General features: G+C 44.5%; 1 protein-coding gene across 1 annotated transcript in view; it reads left to right on the forward strand.

Moving 5' to 3' along the window:
- The window catches only part of LOC124775452 (juvenile hormone esterase-like), a 188368-nt gene that overhangs the window by 110253 nt on the left and 58474 nt on the right, over positions 1-19641 (forward strand). Inside the window, exons 6-7 of the mRNA XM_047250284.1 lie at positions 432-643; positions 7591-7774. Coding sequence (XP_047106240.1) covers positions 432-643; positions 7591-7774 — 396 coding nt within the window. The remainder of the gene's footprint in view (positions 1-431; positions 644-7590; positions 7775-19641) is intronic.

Raw genomic sequence — 19641 nt, forward strand, 5'->3', positions numbered from 1 at the left:
TTTTCGGATTTTTTCGTTTAAGTTGCGAAACGTCGGAGATTAATTATTATATTTCGCTTCGGCAAAAATAGGTTTTTCACCTACTATTTTTCCTTCTCTTCCTTCCTTCAGTTTCTGCTTCCCACTCGTGTCCTGCCTAGGTTATCTGCACACATCGAATTAGGTCCACGTGTCAGAAAGCATTCCAAACCGAAAACATGCAGTTTTAACAGCTGTATCTAACCATAGCAATCTCGTGGGATCTTCTCAGTCCGTTCTTAACGACTAACCTAAAATGCACTTCACCCAAAAAACCTGGCACGCACAGTTTAATGGAAAAAGTCTCGTACGCTGGGTTTGTGACTGGTTTGACACGCAACGCCACGAGAGGCCACAGATTCCACAGCGCCGGCTGTACGCTTTGAGACAGGGGCGTTTTCGGCGTGTTGCAGGCCTGTTCTCGCGGGCCATCTCGCAGAGCGGCAGCGCGTTCAGCCCGTGGGCCACGGTGGACGCTCAGCGGGCCAGAGAGGCGGCGCTCGCGCTGGGGGCAGCTGTGGGTTGCCACGGTAACCAGTCGGCGGCGCTGGTGGACTGCCTGCGCGGCGTGCCCGCCACCGACCTCAGCGCCGCCGCGGCGCGCGCCCTCACCAACCGCCGCCCCGTGAGTTGGCGAAGTCTGCTCTCTCTACTGCAAGAGCTCACATAAAGTAACTTTGCGATGCCACATGGCAGTGGTGTAAAAAGGGGAAGGGGAGAGGGGGGCTGTACAAGCTGCACGTGCAGCCTCTAAGGCGTATATGATAACTAATACCGGAAAGTGACACGGGTGAAACTATGCAGTATTGTTCCAGTTAAAATGGCTCCAAAGACGAGCCGCTTGCAAGAGACTAATAATAAGCAACTGCATAATTGGACGAGGTAGTGTGGGTCATTTTCGGCAACTTTTGCCAAGCGGTGCAAAGTTTATTTGCCCTTTCTGTCACACCACGGCCGCGTGAACACCATGTGGATCGGGCACATACTGTACACTTCATTTTTCTGACGACACCAAACAGCCAGAGGATTGAGGTCCAGTCAGTAAAAAAATATGTTTATTGTTTTAAGACATCACATCACATTTAACGACAATAGCTAAATAACTAGACAAATAAAAGCATCCTATAAATATTTTTGATGCTAGCGCGTAAATGTATATGCAGCTAGGCCCGCCCGGTTAGCCGAGTGGTCTAACGCACAGCTTTCCGGAGTGGGAAGAGGCGCCTGGTCCCCAGCACGAATCCGCCCGGCGGACTTGGGTCGAGATCCAGTGAACTGGCTAGTCTGTGGATGGTTTTTAGGCGGTTTTCCATCTGCCTCGGTGAATGCGGGCTGGTTCCCCTTATTCCGCTTCAGCTACACTATGTCCGCGATTGCTGCGCAAATAAGTTATCGAGGTACGTGTACACCACCATTACTCTACCACGCAAACATAGGGGTTACACTCGTCTGGGCACCAGGGGCCTAACCACGTAATAACACTGAAAGAGTGGTTCGGTGTGGGGCGGCGGAGGGGTGTAGTGGACTGCGGTAGTCCTCGTGGGGTTGTGGAGCACTGCGGCTGCGGTGGGAACGGTGCCTCTCCGTCGTTTCTACGCCCCCGGTTAACATACAATACAACACATACAATATGCAGCTAAGCCTATGGAGTGTCCATCGGTGCGACTGCACTTCCATGAGACATAATGCAGGGTATCCAGTTTCAAAATGCTGTAAAAAGAGAACCATTGCTCAGAATGACGTCAAATTTGAACAAGATGTTATTAACGTAGGGGAAACGTCATGGAACACAAAAAAATTTTACGAAAATTTTACCAATAGTTGGTGCTGCAAGCATCTTAATTTAAATGGGGTCGGCTACAAATGACAGATGAATCGTAATACGACGGCTATGGTTGAGTTGCACTTTACACCGTCCGTACTGTTCAATGTGCATGACTGCACAAGTTCGACAGTCGACAGTTGTTAGGTAAGCCATCCACCTCGGCAAGACGGTACAACATCGGATGGGAAGAATCTGTTATTAATTTCCTGAGGCCAAAAACGGCATAAAAATCAAAATGATATCTGTTTCTATCGTTAGACTGTCGCAAGACATTTACAATATGTTGTCCGCCGTTTCCTGCCTCTAGTTGAAGTCGAGAAACAGCATGTTCCACGACAGGTCCTAGTATCTCGGCGGTCACGTTCAGAATGCGTTGCGCAGTGCGTTCCTTCAACTAAGTTCGTTTCTGGAGCACCGCGCACAACATCTTGCAGATAACCCTCCAGTCAGAAGTCACACGGATTAAGATCAGGTGATGTGGACGGCCAGGCTGCAGGGAAATGATGGCTGATTATTCTAACATTTCCGAAATGCCTCTGCAGCAGCCGCTTCACTGGCTGTGCAATGTGCGAAGGAGCGCCATATTGCATAAAAATTATTCTATCAAGGTTGACGTTTGGTGTGCCACATTATTGATCCCATCTTCTTCCATCAGACGCTGACTTTGGCGCGTTACATTGCCAAAATTTTGAAATCATTTGTGGCAGCATTAAGTAACCTACAATTATTTCCAACAGGTCGGAGCAACTGCTCGTGCAGCTGTCAGAAACTTGGAGCACTTTTACACAATCCTCAATTAAAGAGTGTTAGTAGAGATCAGTCTGGTATCAGCCCTAGCTAGCCACACAGGTCACCTGGTCTAACAGCGTGCGATTATTTTAGGTGGGGAGCCCTCAAGTCTAGGGTGTACCGCAACAACCCTCACAGTCTTACAGAACTGCAGCAGAACATTTCGGATGAGGCTGCAGCAGTTCCAGCAGTCCAGCTTCGATACGCCTTCATCAACTTTGATTACCAGGGCCGAAAAGCGCCAAGACTACTTCTCAGTACATGTACTCATTGATGTCCTGTGTCATTTCCAACATGTCTCTTTTTACACAAAATAGTGCAAAACGTGGTTATAATACCAGAACCAAAAACAATCTGTCTAAGGACTATAAAAGCTTAATATTAGTACAAAGAGGAGCCAAATACATGAGTAATCATATATTCAATAACTTACCAGAGCTTATAAAAGGTCTTGTAAGTGATAAAGATCGGTTTCAGAGTGAATTAAAGAACTTCCTGTTGGCCAACTCCTTTTACTTCATCGATGAATATCTTCACAAGGATGATAGCTCATAACTCTGTCTGAGCCGGTCGCTGTCTAGGCGCTACAGTCTGGACCCCCACGACCGCTACGGTCGCAGGTTCGAATCCTGCCTCGGGCATAAATGTTTGTGATGTCCTTAGGTTAGTTAGGTTTAATAGTTCTAAGTTCTGGGGGACTGACGACCTCAGAAGTTAAGTCCCATAGTGCTCAGAGCCATTTAAACCATCTGTCTGCTTTAGAATTGTGGACTCCTCTCCAAGGGATCGATGGAAAACGATAAATGTAATGTAATGTAGTACAGGAGATCCACACTAGCAGTCCATAGGAAATGTGAGACTGGAACAGTCCAAAATATGTCAATCTGAAATAGTTAGGAGAAACTAAACGTCTCAGTTTCCACATTAGGTATGTCACCCTTGAAATTTTTTTTGGTAATGTGACTGATGTGTTCTCCCCAACCCAGTTTGGAGTCAATACGGAATCCTAAAAGTTTAACCGTACTAGCTTCTATATCGTTAGATAGCCTTGACAGAAGATGCTGGGTCTTGTCAGGATTAAACAGCAGTTTGTTAGAGGAAAATCATTTTACTACAGCCCTTAGTGATTCCAGCGACAATTGTTGTTAAGAATATCAATATCCTTCCTAACAGCAACACTTGTGTATTTTGTTGTTAGACCCATGTACACACATTTACTGATTGGAGCGACTATAAACATTGTATAACAACAACTGAAACACAGGAAAGTCTCAGACACACAAATAAATGAACTCTCATCCATACTAAAGTTAATCACAAAACAAAATTATTTTACTTTGAACAACTTCTATTTGCAAAAGGAAGAGCTGCCTATGGAAACCCCGGTCAGTGGAACTTTCTTGGGTCATATAGAGTACATAATATTCAACAGCATTGTGAAACCGGAAGAGTACAAAGTAATTGATTGGTTCTGATATGTGGATGACGTAATTTACCTCATAGATCAAACAAAAGGTAAGATACGTAGAAACGTTACACAATAACATCAAAATACCCCACCCACAAATAAGCTTCAAAATGGAAACTGAAAAAAAAAACAAGATACAAAATTTTCTCGACCTCACGCTAACAATAAACAACAACCAACGCAAATTTTCCATCTACAGAAATTCTACAGGCACCAACAGTGTTATCCATTACACGTCAAACCACAGAACAGTACAGGAAATCCCAATTTCATACAAATGCTCCATGAGTTAAACAGAACACATCTCAAACATTGTAATGACACATAAACAAAGTAAAGATAATCAAACAAATTGTTCTTGGAAACGGATACAAAACAAACACCGACAATAGGCTCAGCCAAAATATAAAAATGAAGCATAATCAAAGTGGCTGCTCACGTAACTGCACAAGTAAAGAGTCTCAAAACACCGAGGCAGGGCACATCCCATAAAAAAAAGAAACAAAATGGAAACACTAACATACAATAATAAAGTAATACATAGAATTGCAAACACAATGGAGAAGAAAGGGATCCCAGTGGCATACAGAACAAATAACAGAATACAAAAAAGACTGACAGTAGACACTAGAACTCTATACGAATTCAGCAATGGGGGGATGTGCCAGTTCACAAGCAACTCCTGTCAATTCCAATATATAGGACAGACATGTAGAAATTTCCGAACAATGTACACAGAAGACTTGAGAGCTCTAAAGACGGACAGGACACTTCGAGTTTCGCAGAACCTTAATAAATGAAAGACACCACTCCCCATATATCGAAAGTGATGAACACAATCTGAAACACGGAATTGTTGAACTCAAGAATTAGTCTCAATGCGTGCTCAGCCTACAAGTGACGAGCTGAACTGCGAAGGTTTTAGTGAGTGTTGTTAGTAGTGATTGGAGCCGCGTTCAGAAGGCCTTAAGATCGTTGTTTTCACAGTGAACTTATTCTAATCTTTTCTTTCATCGATGACGAAAAAAGTGGTTCTCCTACACACTCGCGCTTTTAACGTGACGATCACAAAATTTTTACCTTCATCTTTGCGACAGAGTTAGTTTGCTGTATTGCATTCATATATTGCGTGATTGAGACGCTGTCCATTGGTCCGGTTGTACGTATTGCCCATTAAGATTGCCCCAGATGAGAGACAGTAAAAAGAAGCATTTGAAAGACAGAGGTATAGAGCAGAAGTAAGAAAGGGCACTGCAAGTAGCGGAAAGAAAACTTCAGCGACAGTCCAGATGGGTGGCAGAGCTGCTGAAAACAGCGACAATTCATGATAGGGTTCTATTGCGATCGGTGCTGAGGCACAGGTAGACAAACCGTTGCAAGTTTCTTAAAAATAAGCTTCAGGTACACTTCTCGATTCTGAAGCAATGATAAGAATTGAATGCAATAGCAATCTTCTTGAAGTTTCTCTTGATGGAACATTTCAGACTGTGATAACAGAAGTACGAATTGTTTGTCTTGCAGAATCACTACTCCACGGAAAATTAACAGAAAATCTAAGCCCGGAAGGCCACACAGTAGAATGACAGTTTCAGGATCCACATACATTAGTTGGACATGATGCTGTGTCCAGGACGCCCAATAGTGGAGGCCAAGTCTGCGTAGCAATGACGAGAAGGCTAGTGGCTCCAAGTTACTATGAAGGAGGCAGTCGAAGGTCGGCCTGCTGCCAGCACATCAGCCCAAGGTCGGCAGTGGAACTGCAGGATGTTTTACGGAGAAACACTGAGGAACGCGGCGGCGGTCGGTGTAATTGACCAGTTAGCTCGTGGCGTGAACTACGGTTCAGTGGTTGTGCACCGGAATAAATACCGTTGCTGCGCAAGGATACGATGTGACGTGACATTGCGTAGGTAAAATAGTGCCAGCGACTGCAGCACTGTGGCCATTGTGTGCCCTGCTGACAGCGAACCAGACGCCTTTCGTGGCAGCTGCCAGAGATTCTGTGGATAGCAAGTCGGCCTGTTGTCGTCCACCACAGTGCGGGGCTAGCGGGGATCGACGTTTCGCTTTCAGGCGTTTGTGCTGGTCGCAGCGGACGTGCCTAAAGCCTGGCCACTGAAATATTACTGTATCTCATTGCTACCTATCAGAACCCCTCGGAGAGCATTAAAGATAAACACCAGACCTAATTGTCCAATTGTAAAGTGACCTGTTTCCAAATTACATACAAGAAATAACCACTATTTCAATATACATATAAGTCGAAAACGATGCTTTGCTGAAACCATATCTGTAAAAGCCCCCGTGTGTATTTTGAATGTGCCAAAAGCATTTAACATTGTTTTCATATGAGAACCACAATATAAATGTGAAATTACTACTGTAACTAATCGAAAGAAATTTAGCACATTGTCATGATGTACCAGTAAACCTATCATTATAAAATTACTACAGCAAATTAAATAGAACATATAAATAAAGCATGTTAATTGAGTCTCCGATATATGTTAGCACTAAAATTCAGGCACTAGTTGATTTGTTATAAACAAATTTAGAAATGTAATTGTTACCTGTAACATAATTAGTCAGAAAATGTTATATTAACTCGTAACTAAGTTGAACATAGGTTCACCTTGTTCAGCACTGAGATTGTGAATTTTTAGCAATGTGTAGCTCATATTCGGTTTAACTTTTAATTGTGATTTTACATAAAATTGTAATTTTCATTGTAGGTAATTGTTAACAAAAGTATAAATAGAGGTCACGCAAGCGCCTTGGAGCACTCGTTTTTTGACTAGGGTTGCGAGCAAATGTATTGTAGGCTCACTCGTTTGCTGATTGTTGTGAACACTGTGTCGTTTGATGTCAACTTTGGGTACATGTGATGTAACCGGTGCAGTTCACCAGGGTCGGACACCAGAGTCCTGGAAATATATTGGTATTAAAACTGCACTGTACTTTGGAATTTATTTGGGAGTTTTCCGCAGTCCTTTTCATAGGCTGCACAGCGACGAGACATGAATTGGCCACCCACTGGACATGGGCGTGTGGTTGGCGAGTACACGAGACATTGTCGTTGAGCGCTGAACGTATATCGGAGCCCACCACACCGGTCTAGGCCCTGTAGCATGCCAAAATCAACTTCACAGAGATGAAGCTCTTTAAAAATTCGGCCACTCTTTGTAGATTCTCGTGTGGATTTTGTTTGTCATCTGTGTGGTGTCAACTTCCCAGTGGCAACCTGATATTAGGCTGTAGTTGTGATGTTAATTTCCCACATTCAGGATAAAGGGGTTATAAGACTGTCTAGAATTCCTATGTAGTAGTGTCGTGAGTTTCTTTAATACTTCCAAGAGGTTCTGTTTTCTTAGATGTGCCCAACATGGTACAGTGAGGGCATTTGGTTTGTAGGGCGACGTGAGCAGCAACGTTAGTATTTATGTATAGAGTTTTAATGCGTGTGTGCTGACGGAGACGTGCCTTAGCACAGGACCAGCTGGGATACAGCCCGTTCCAGTTCCTGCCGGTGGTGGAGGACTTCCTGGCAGCGGGAGACCGTGAGGACGCGTTCCTGCACGGCGACCCGCGGGAGCTCATGCGCCTCGGCCTCTTCGCCAAAGTCCCCTTCATCGCCGGCATCAACTCCAACGAGGCGCTGCCCTTCGCTCGCTTCTGTGAGTCTGCGCTGGTCTTCCACATATTACATTTATACATACAGTTCATTACTCTTCATATTTTATCAGTTTTCAACCCGTTTCTAATGACCTCTATGTCGACAATGTTAGACCCTAATCTTCTACTTTCGATTTTCAAAAAATTTAAAGAGCATTCGAGAAATGGTTTTATACTTCTCTGTGTTACAAATAACACCTAAAAATAGAGGTCTGCATGGATGCTGGTATCCCTAGTAATAATGACCAACACCATTTCAGATATCCAAGGCTTTTTCTGAGGGTGTCCGTAATTACAGTTACATAGAAAGTTAAAGGATGGTGTGAATAAGATGCATTATGTCTGTGTTTACTTTACAAACGAACAGTAATAATGACACATTGTTATTACTCGTTTGTGATATAATGCCGCTATACTGGCTTGAATGCGTAGCATCCTAAAGAGGATAGTTCGTTTTCTTGGGACGGCTAGTGCTGAAGAAGACGACATGGCCATCTCACAGCTTTTCTGCACAGTTACACGCACATCCTGCTTCTGCCATACCACCATCTGCCTTACGTAATTGCTGTTTCATTTGCATTAACAGAGGTCGCATACGTAACTACAGAAAACTGCCACAATGCGACATGAAGGCTATTGCAGGGCACTCCATCCATCGGAATCTTCGTTTCATGGTCTGATTCCTGTTTGTACGTCACATACGTCACAAATACTGTTTCGCACAAAGTCAGTGGATCTATTAACGTTTCTCATAAATGATTTAATAGTTTGACGAAATGATGTATGTTTGATATACTATATAACTAAGACTTAACAGTGTGCTAGATGTGACGTCAACTTGCAACACGACTTCAGTTGACTTTTCAACATTGAAGAAATATTCTGTAGAAAATTCCACACAGTCGGTTTCACAATATGACAGATTACGTTGCATTAAATGTGGTCATGATACGCATCTACATTCTTTGTCTAAGGAATATAAATCAGGAGGTCCGACTTCAGCAGAGGAAAACTTGTATAAAGCCCGAATCTACGGTCAGAGCTCCTTGGTTCCTAATACGTTGAAGCGCTTTGCCAAATTTTAATATGCGGCTAAGACATTTTGCGGATGCGGTACGGATAGCATATTTCCTGTGCTGTTAGAGACTTTATCGACGTAATAACTGCCTGACTGGTTCACGGGTGCCGCGCTGGATAATGTTGTGGAAGTTGCACAGTATTTCAACGAAAGAGGTGCTCGTCATCTTTAAGTACTTACTGACGTGTTGCTGCACTAGCTCGCCGATATATGCAGGGACTCGCTAGAAAAGTGTAGTTGACTAGGCGTGGGGTTATAACTTCATCACAGACGAATCATAGAGGACGTCGACACCCAGAGCCCCCTTTTGGAGAAACCTTCGCATGCGCGATGCGGGAAGTACACCGTTGCAAATCCAGACCAGGTACTTGAAGATGATTCTCTTGTACACTTTTTAAGAATACAAGATCCAGTTCCACCAGGAATTCATAGGCTGCCTAAGATACGTAAGGAGTCTTGCTTTGTCCGATTGTGAGCAATACAGGAGCCACAAAATATTCCTAGCGAAATATCTAGCTTCTCTTCTGGGTGAACATCATACTCAAAACTTGAAAGATTTTATACAGTGACTGAAGAATTCGCGTCTCGAACCATCTGACGTATTAATGAGTTTCAATGTAGGCTCTTCGTTCACACGAGTACCTCTCTTGGATTCACTATAACTCATAGGAGCTGAGCTGGAGGAGGACGTCGTACATCTTTTCAACATTTACTTCCATCGATTTACTTTTTATTTAACAAACAATATTTCGAGCAAACTGACAGTGCTGCTGTGGATACCCTTTAGCTAACTTTTTATGGTAGACTTTGTGGAAAAGTCACCTCAGTCAGCTGTTTTGAAACCCAAATATTTCTGGAGATATGTGGATGATAGCTTTGCAGTATGACCACACGTGACAGGAAAGCTTCCTGCATTTCTGGAACACCTTGACTGTCTCCATCCGAGAACTTCCTTCACAATGAAAGTGAGGAAATATGGAGATCACCCGTATTTAGATGTCTTGGTCTGCAGAAAAGAAGACGGTTTCTTGGGTCACAGTGTGTTCCGTAAACCAATTCACACTGACCTATATCTATGAAATACCAGCTGTTATCACCCATCCCAATGTGGCATTGTATTACGGACCCTCGTTCATAGGGCTACAGTTGTCTTAGATACAGCGAGATTATCAACAGAACTTAGCCAACGGGTGTTCTGATAAGCAGATTCGAAATGCATTTCAACCTGAATGCATTAAAACTCTAAACCAGTCAGGAGAAACGTATAACTTCACGAGGATGGTTTTCCTCCTCTATTTTGGTGGCTTGTCCTTTAAGATCGGTAGGCTGCTCAAGACACATCGAATAAAATGTGTTTTCCACCCACTAGCGCGAGTGCAAACGATGCTGGGTCCTACTAACAACAGGTCTAAGGAGACCAGGGATATATAAAATCCAGTGGCAGTGACGGAAATCATACATTGGCCAGATGTGTCGCACTGTTAAAGATACACTGAAGCGCCAAAGAAACTGGTATAGGCATGCGTATTCAAACACGGTGCTGCGGTCATCAACGCCTATATAAGACAATAAGTGTCTGGCACAGTTGTTAGATCGGTTAATGTTGCTACAATGGCAGGTTATTAAGATTTAAGTGAGTTTGAACGTGGTGATGTAGTGGCGCACGAGCGATGGGACACAGCATCTCCAAGTGGAGATTTTCCCGTACAACCATTTCACGAGAGTACCATGAAATCAGGAACCCGCTAAAACTTCAAATCTCTGACATTGCTGCGGCCGGAAAAAGTTCCTACAAGAACGAGACCAACGATAACTCAAGAGAATCGTTCAGCGTGACAGAAGTGCAACCCTTCCGGAAATTGCTGCAGATTTCAATGCTGGGCCATCAACAAGTGTGAGCGTGCGAACCATTCAACGAAACATCATCGATATGAGCTTTCGGAGCCGAAGGTCCACTCGTATACCCTTGATGACTGCACGACACAAAGCTTTACGCCTCGCCTGGGCCCGTCAACACCGACGTTGGACTGTTGATGACTGCAAACATGTCGCCTGGTGGGACGAGTATCATTTCAAATTGTATATTCAAGCTGATGGAAGCTCTGTAATGGTGTGGGGCGTGTGCAGTTGGAGTGATATGGAATCCTTGATGCCTCTAAATGGTTCAAATGGCTCTGAGCACTATCGCACTTAACATCTGAGGTCATCAATCCCCTAGATCTTAGAACTACTTAAACCTAACCAACCAAAGGACATCACACACATCCATGCTCGAGGCGGGATTCGAACCTGCGACCGTAGCATTCGCGCAGTTCCGGACTGAAGCGCCTAGAACCTCTCGGCCACGACTGCCGGCTGATACCTCTAGATACGACACTGACACGTGACACGTACGTAAGCATTTTGTCTGATCACCTGCATCCATTCATGTCCATTGTGCATTTCGATGGAATGGGCAATTCCAACAGGACAATGTGACACCCCATAAGTCCAGAATTGCTACAGAGTGGCTCCGGAACACTCTTCTCAGTTAAAACACTTCCGCTGGCCACCATACTCCCCAGACATCAACATTATTGAGCATATTTGGGATGCCTTGCAACGTGCTGTTCAGAAGAGATCTCCACCCCCTCGTACTCTTACGGATTTATGGACAGCCCTGCAGGAGTCATTGTGTCAGTTCCCTCCAGCACTACTTCAGACATTAGTCATGTCCATGCCACGCCGTGTTGCGGCACTTCTGCGTGCTCGTGGGGGCCCTACACTACATTAGGCAGGTGTATCAGTTTCTTTGGTTCTTCAGTGTAGATACGCTGAACACAGACGTCACACCAGACTGGGTTAGCCAGAAAAGTCTGCTGTTGCTGAACACTGTCTTGTCACGTTACATGTCATGGACTGCGGAGAGACAACGATCCTTTCGTCCACCTCCAAATATACTTGTACTACATCATTAAAGAAGCGTTCGAAATACTCTTAAGTAACGATCTGATTAACGGAGACACAGGATTTCAACTTAGGCATGGGAACCTTTATTGACTATACTAAGGCATCATCGGCCGCAGACGAACGAATTCAGCGAGTCAGCATAGACGTGGAATAGAAATCAGGATACTTAAACTGGGCGCCTACACAAACCACGCAATTTACTGACACGTTTTTCCGCGTCGCGCATACAAAGACTGTGCTCCGTTTCTCCGTCAGGGAGCATTGGATGTCGACTTCGTCTACGATGACGTTATTGCCCCACCCCTTGGTGCCTGCGCTTGTCTAGGAAGTGAAGTGCACATACTGGTGAGCCAATGCAGCAACACTAAAATATGGAGCTTATTGTAGGTCCACAAAAATTCGTGAGAAATTAGACCAACTCAAACATGTCGTGCACCACATTCGAGAGGTAGGCAGCATCAGAGCAGAACGCTGGCATCGGTACACCGTCCCCAAGGCATTGGGGAGGAGGTACTTACGGATCTGTCGCCTTTACATGTCCTCGCCAAGTGCAATAAATAAATTGGTGAAAATTAAACCTTACCCTGTCATCGAGAAGCAGAGATCGCTGGAAAAAAAAGCAGCACGTCAGTAAGCACCTGAAGATGACGATCATCTGCCTCGTTGAAGTATTGTATAACTTTCACAGCATTCTCCGCCATTGATGCAGCATATTTCTTATCCCATTAGCATCTATATTCATGAGAAATGACGTGCCTGCAGAAATTTACTATAAGATTATAATTTTACAACTTCTTGACATGCAGATAAATTTCCTTCTGACCATTATGTTTGTTTTGTGTTGACATCCTTGCACGTCCTGTATATCACACTTTTTTGCGCAGTTTATGGGATTCCGCAATTATCAAGCAATACTATTGAAACAAGTAATACAACATTTTCATACAAAATTTTACCCTGTGCATATATCTTTCACTTTGATATCCTTCTCGTAGCTCGGATTACGGGTCCCTACACCTGTACGAAACACACATTATGCCGTATGTTCTAACACGATGAGAGCATGAAGCAGCCATAATGGGGTTGTAATCTATCCCAGGGACGCACTAGATGAACAGACGGTGATATGTCTCTCTGCGATAAGAAGCAACCTATCCGTGGCCATGACGATACTCCTTTGTTCCTTGGTCCAGTCGGGTTTAGGCAAGTACCACACTGTCTGAATAACTGGGCGCCTTTGTGTGAGGGGAATGCATGTGGTAAGTATCTGACTATCCAGAACAGCCTCTAAGCAGACGATAGACTTCACGAGAGGAGATATGTGATCCGGAGACTGCTTCGAGGTTTTTAGCCACGCTAAGTGCGGTTAAAACAAGGTAACGATCCTGGCACTCTGTTTAGGACGTGGTCAACCTTGCCCATACTGCTGTTCAACAACTTCTTCTCCCTTGCATATTTTCCAGAGCCGTGTAATGGTGCTAGAGGCAACATTCAACAATGGATAAACTCTGTCCGACTTTCGCTGGTGTTCAAACTGCCAGTGACGCATCAACTTGTAATACTAATCATATCGGTTCCCTCTGCCATTCTGCTTCCCTCGTACTTGAATTCTCTTTGAAAAAATAAAAGAAAAAACAGAGGAAAAAAAATTAGCATATAGCCGAGACCTCTACCGACATGGACTGTTCAAGCTGCACAATGCTCACTGGCAATGTAAGTATCTCAAATGATTTAGGGTTGTCGCACCAACGGTTGGTCTGCACAATGTAACCAAGATACAGTGTTGTTTCATAGGTTTTGAATATTTCTTTATTTATGAACATCGGGGTAATAAGAGGTTCTAGCAAGCTACACGCAGTTTCTTGACATTAAACCCGCCGTAAGGTCACAGTAGTTTAGTGGCACTACATCCGCCGCACTCAACAATGAATTTTACATTTTCTGATCCTTTTACGCCTGTGCGTTTTCTTTTTTCTCTCTGTGCCATTTTCTAGTGTAACGTTGACTACTACTGGTGGGTTCTGGACACACCTCTACAGCCTGTTTCTTCATGTATTATGGGTTGTCCGTAGTGTTCACTTCTCGTTTTTCCTTTCTTTCCATTTCTTGCTTCGCTTGTCTACCTATTTTAAAGACAATTAGCAACGCCATTTGTGAAATATTTCCAATTTCTTCACTGCGATTTTTCCACGGGGCATGCTTCATTTCTTTTGCCTTTCCGTTGTATATCCTTGACCACCAGTTGGAGACTAATAGAATTGTTCACTTTATTCCAGATCTCTTTTAAATTTCTACATCTACATCTCCATCTACATCCATACTCTGCAAGCCATCTGACGGTGTGTGGCGGAGGGTACTTTCCTTGCTTTCTTTCAGAATGAAAGCACTGTGTATATCTTATTGTTAAACAACGGTGGTGATACGTTACTAAGCTTTCTTGCACTGTTCATAATATTACATTATGGTTTTTTTTTCTCTCTCTTTCGAAACTTGATATGGTGGTGGTAAGTTCCTATGGGACCAAACTGCTGAGGTCATCGGTCCCTAGGCCTACACACTACTTAATCTAACTTAAACTAATTTACGCTAAGGGTAACACACACGCCCATGCCCGAGGGAGGGCTCGAACCTCCGACGGGGGTAGCCGCGCGAAACGTGGCAAGGCCCCCAGACCGCGCGGCTACATCGCGCGGCGAAACGATAGCTGTCTTGAGTGAGCAGTGGAGACGTCGCCACTCAGCCTGTTTCTTGTTGAAAAATTTTTAAAACCTCCTTTCGTTTGTCCTCGGAGCTTCCACGCAGTCTCAGGAAATCACACTCGTGGCTGCTGCCAGAAGCGACACACTCTTAGCAAGGTGCTGACTTACTGCTCCGCTGGTTTAACTGGAAACGTTTACACGCAATCCCGGATTGATTCTCTGCTCTGCTTACATTATCAAATCAGTCTAAGGTCGTCATCATCGCTTTGACCCGCGAGGCATGGTTAAACTACTCACTATTCGAATGTCAGTAATCAAAACCGTCTAGCAATCCAACTACTTTCAGAAAGTTTCCGAGATTCGAGAAGGGGACGGGGATATGTACACCGTTTACAGTTACTGCACCGCCCGTAAAGGCTTCTACCAACTGCCGCCGATGGCCGTGTACTAACCAAAAAGAAATAAAGTAACAAAAGAAAGTGGGAGAGTCTCACAAAACAAAACATTCACATTTTCACGAGAACAAATTTAATTTATTGGCTTCAGTGAAAATCTCGCTAAGTCCGTCTCATTCACCAGACACCACCGTCCAGCTAGGTCGTTGACCCGACTACCTAATTTGAGGGTTTTGCCTACTGAGCGACTGTATACTCGATAAACGGCAGCGCTCGGCTAGGAAACCGAAATATTTCTACCCGAAATCCACACCCGCGTACAGAAACGCACTTCGGGAGTCCCTCGTAGTAAGAAATAACTTGACTGATCGCGAAGGAGCACCTTCTCCCGACTTCTGAAACACACTGCGAAAACACCACCTCCGCCCCACGTGGGACGCAAATACTGTACCCTGAAAGAACCAATTTCGGGAGCTCCACCCTGCTACATGAAATTATTTAACATTGAAGGCTTTGAGACTCTGTAGTGCTCACGCTAATCACTCATATGCAAAATACAGCCTGCTGCCAGGGTTTTTCAAACGTTTCTTCCCAAGCATGAGTTACGAAGCACCTGCCATCATGGGAGAATCACTGGCTTTTGAGCCACACTTTTCGGATCCCCCCTCTAATCTTTGAGAGCAAAGACAGACCCATAAACTCCAGGCCGTAGAAAGCTTTAAAGCTTTCTTCTACCAGAAACCGACCCTGACGTAGACAATAGTCACAGGAACAGAGCACGACACTGATCAGGAGATGTTATGTTACAATGAATATGGTTTAGTGGTGGGTGGTTGGGGGGGGGGGGGGGGGCTAAGGCCTAAACTCTGGTGACACAGATCACGCCGAGAACGGTGTTTGAGCGCTGCTTTTATGTAGGGGAGAGGACAAAATATGGACACAGCAAAAACATAACACGTTATCACGCCTAATACTGTGTAGGAAACCCGTTGGCATTCAGAACAGCTTCCAATCGTCTCGGATAGATTAAATACAGGTCCTGTATGGTTTTCAACGAAATCTTCCTGCACAATAGTGGTAGATTCAGATAACGATGATGGAGCTGGATAGCGATTACGTATCCTTCTATCCAAAGTAGATCATAAAGGCTCAATAATTTTGAGAACTCTTGACTGTAGAGACCAAGGAAGATGCGACAATTCATCGACGTACTCATAAATCAGTCCCGGACGATACGATGTGTGTGAATAGCGGCCTTGTCTTGTAGCACATCACCATTGGGCAAATAACACTGTACCATGAAATGGAGCTTATTAGCCAAGATGGTCACGTAATTCTCAGTAGTAACGCAACTTTGCAGAGTAGCCATGGCCCCATGGGATACCGCGACATGGCCACTAAAATCATCATCGAACCCCATCCACGATTCACTGTTGGTCTGGAGACTTGGCCAGGAGTTGGAAACAGTGTGAAACAAGACCCATCCGACAAAATTACTTTCTCCCGTTGCTCCGTAGTTCTACATCTACATCTACATTGATACTCCGCAAGCCACCCAACGGTGTGTGGCGGAGGGCACTTTACGTGCCACTGACATTACCTCCCTTTCCTGTTCCAGTCGCGTATGGTTCGCGGGAAGAACGACTGTCTGAAAGCCTCCGTGCGCGCTCTAATCTCTCTAATTTTACATTCGTGATCTCCTCGGGAAGTATAAGTAGGGGGAAGCAATATATTCGATACCTCATCCAGAAACGCACCCTCTCGAAACCTGGCGAGCAAGCTACACCGCGATGCAGAGCGCCTCTCTTGCAGAGTCTGCCACTTGAGTTTATTAAACATCTCCGTAACGCTATCACGGTTACCAAATAACCCAGTGACGAAACGCGCCGCTCTTCTTTGGATCTTCTCTATCTCCTCCGTCAACCCGACCTGGTACGGATCCCACACTGATGAGCAATACTCAAGTATAGGTCGAACGAGTGTTTTGTAAGCCACCTCCTTTGTTGATGGACTACATTTTCTAAGCACTCTCCCAATGAATCTCAACCTGGTACCCGCCTTACCAACAATTAGTTTTATATGATCATTCCACTTCAAATCGTTCCGTACGCATACTCCCAGATATTTTACAGAAGTAACTGCTACCAGTGTTTGTTCCGCTATCATATAATCATACAATAAAGGATCCTTCTTTCTATGTATTCGCAATACATTACATTTGTCTATGTTAAGGGTCAGTTGCCACTCCCTGCACCAAGTGCCTATCCGCTGCAGATCTTCCTGTATTTCGCTACAATTTTCTAATGCAGCAACTTCTCTGTATACTACAGCATCATCCGCGAAAAGCCGCATGGAACTTCCGACACTATCTACTAAGTCATTTATATATATTGCGAAAAGCAATGGTCCCATAACACTCCCCTGTGGGACGCCAGAGGTTACTTTAACGTCTGTAGACGTCTCTCCATTGATAACAACATGCTGTGTTCTGTTTGCTAAAAACTCTTCAATCCAGCCACACAGCTGGTCTGATATTCCGTAGGCTCTTACTTTGTTTATCAGGCGACAGTGCGGAACTGTGTCGAACGCCTTCCGGAAGTCAAGAAAAATAGCATCTACCTGGGAGCCTATATCTAATATTTTCTGGGTCTCATGAACAAATAAGGCGAGTTGGGTCTCACACGATCGCTGTTTCCGGAATCCATGTTGATTCCTACATAGTAGATTCTGGGTTTCCAGAAATGACATGATACGCGAGCAAAAAACATGTTCTAAAATTCTACAAGAGATCGACGTAAGAGATATAGGTCTATAGTTTTGCGCATCTGCTCGACGACCCTTCTTGAAGACTGGGACTATCTGTGCTCTTTTCCAATCATTTGGAACCCTCCGTTCCTCTAGAGACTTGCGGTACACGGCTGTTAGAAGGGGGGCAAGTTCTTTCGCGTACTCTGTGTAGAATCGAATTGGTATCCCGTCAGGTCCAGTGGACTTTCCTCTATTGAGTGATTCCAGTTGCTTTTCTATTCCTCGGACACTTATTTCGATGTCAGCCATTTTTTCGTTTGTGCGAGGATTTAGAGAAGGAACTGCAGTGCGGTCTTCCTCTGTGAAACAGCTTTGGAAAAAGGTGTTTAGTATTTCAGCTTTACGCGTGTCATCCTCTGTTTCAATGCCATCATCATCCCGAAGTGTCTGGATATGCTGTTTCGAGCCACTTTCTGATTTAACGTAAGACCAGAACTTCCTAGGATTTTCTGTCAAGTCGGTACATAGAATTTTACTTTCGAATTCAATGAACGCTTCACGCATAGCCCTCCTTACGCTAACTTTGACATCGTTTAGCTTCAGTTTGTCTGAGAGGTTTTGGCTGCGTTTAAACTTGGAGTGGAGCTCTCTTTGCTTTCGCAGTAGTTTCCTAACTTTGTTTTTGTACCACGGTGGGTTTTTCCCGTCCCTCACAGTTTTACTCGGCACGTACCTGTCTAAAACGCATTTTACGATTGCCTTGAACTTTTTCCATAAACACTCAACATTGTCAGTGTCGTAACAGAAATTTTCGTTTTGATCTGTTAGGTAGTCTGAAATCTGCCTTCTATTACTCTTGCTAACCAGATAAACCTTCCTCCCTTTTTTTATATTCCTATTAACTTCCATATTCAGGGATGCTGCAACGGCCTTATGATCACTGATTCCCTGTTCTGTACATACAGATTCGAAAAGTTCGGGTCTGTTTGTTATCAGTAGGTCCAAGATGTTATCTCCACGAGTCGGTTCTCTGTTTAATTGCTCGAGGTAATTTTCGGATAGTGCACTCAGTATAATGTCACTCGATGCTCTGTCCCTACCACCCGTCCTAAACATCTGAGTGTCCCAGTCTATATCTGGTAAATTGAAATCTCCACCTAAGACTATAACATGCTGAGAAAATTTATGTGAAATGTATTCCAAATTTTCTCTCAGTTGTTCTGCCACTAATGCTGCTGAGTCGGGAGGTCGATAAAAGGAGCCAATTATTAACCTAGTTCGGTTGTTTAGTGTAACCTCCACCCATAATAATTCACAGGAACTATCCACTTCTACTTCACTACAGGATAAACTACTACTAACAGCGATGAACACTCCACCACCGGTTGCATGCAATCTATCCTTTCTAAACACCGTGTGTACCTTTGTAAAAATTTCGGCAGAATTTATCTCTGGCTTAAGCCAGCTTTCTGTACCTATAGCGATTTCAGCTCCGGTGCTTTCTATCAGCGCTTGAAGTTCCGGTACTTTACCAACGCAGCTTCGACAGTTGACAATTACAATACCGATTGCTGCTTGGTCCCCGCATGTCCTGACTTTGCCCCGCACCCGTTGAGGCTGTTGCCCTTTCTGTACTTGCCCAAGGCCATCTAACCTAAAAAACCGCCCAGCCCACGCCACACAACCCCTGCTACCCGTGTAGCCGCTTGTTGCGTGTAGTGGACTCCTGACCTATCCAGTGGAACCCGAAACCCCACCACCCTATGGCGCAAGTCAAGGAATCTGCAGCCCACACGGTCGCAGAACCGTCTCAGCCTCTGATTCAGACCCTCCACTCGGCTCTGTACCAAAGGTCCGCAGTCAGTCCTGTCGACGATGCTGCAGATGGTGAGCTCTGCTTTCATCCCGCTAGCGAGACTGGCAGTCTTCACCAAATCAGATAGCCGCCGGAAGCCAGAGAGGATTTCCTCCGATCCATAGCGACACACATCATTGGTGCC

Source organism: Schistocerca piceifrons, chromosome 2 (assembly GCF_021461385.2).
Source record: "Schistocerca piceifrons isolate TAMUIC-IGC-003096 chromosome 2, iqSchPice1.1, whole genome shotgun sequence".
NCBI classification, from domain to species: domain Eukaryota; kingdom Metazoa; phylum Arthropoda; class Insecta; order Orthoptera; family Acrididae; genus Schistocerca; species Schistocerca piceifrons.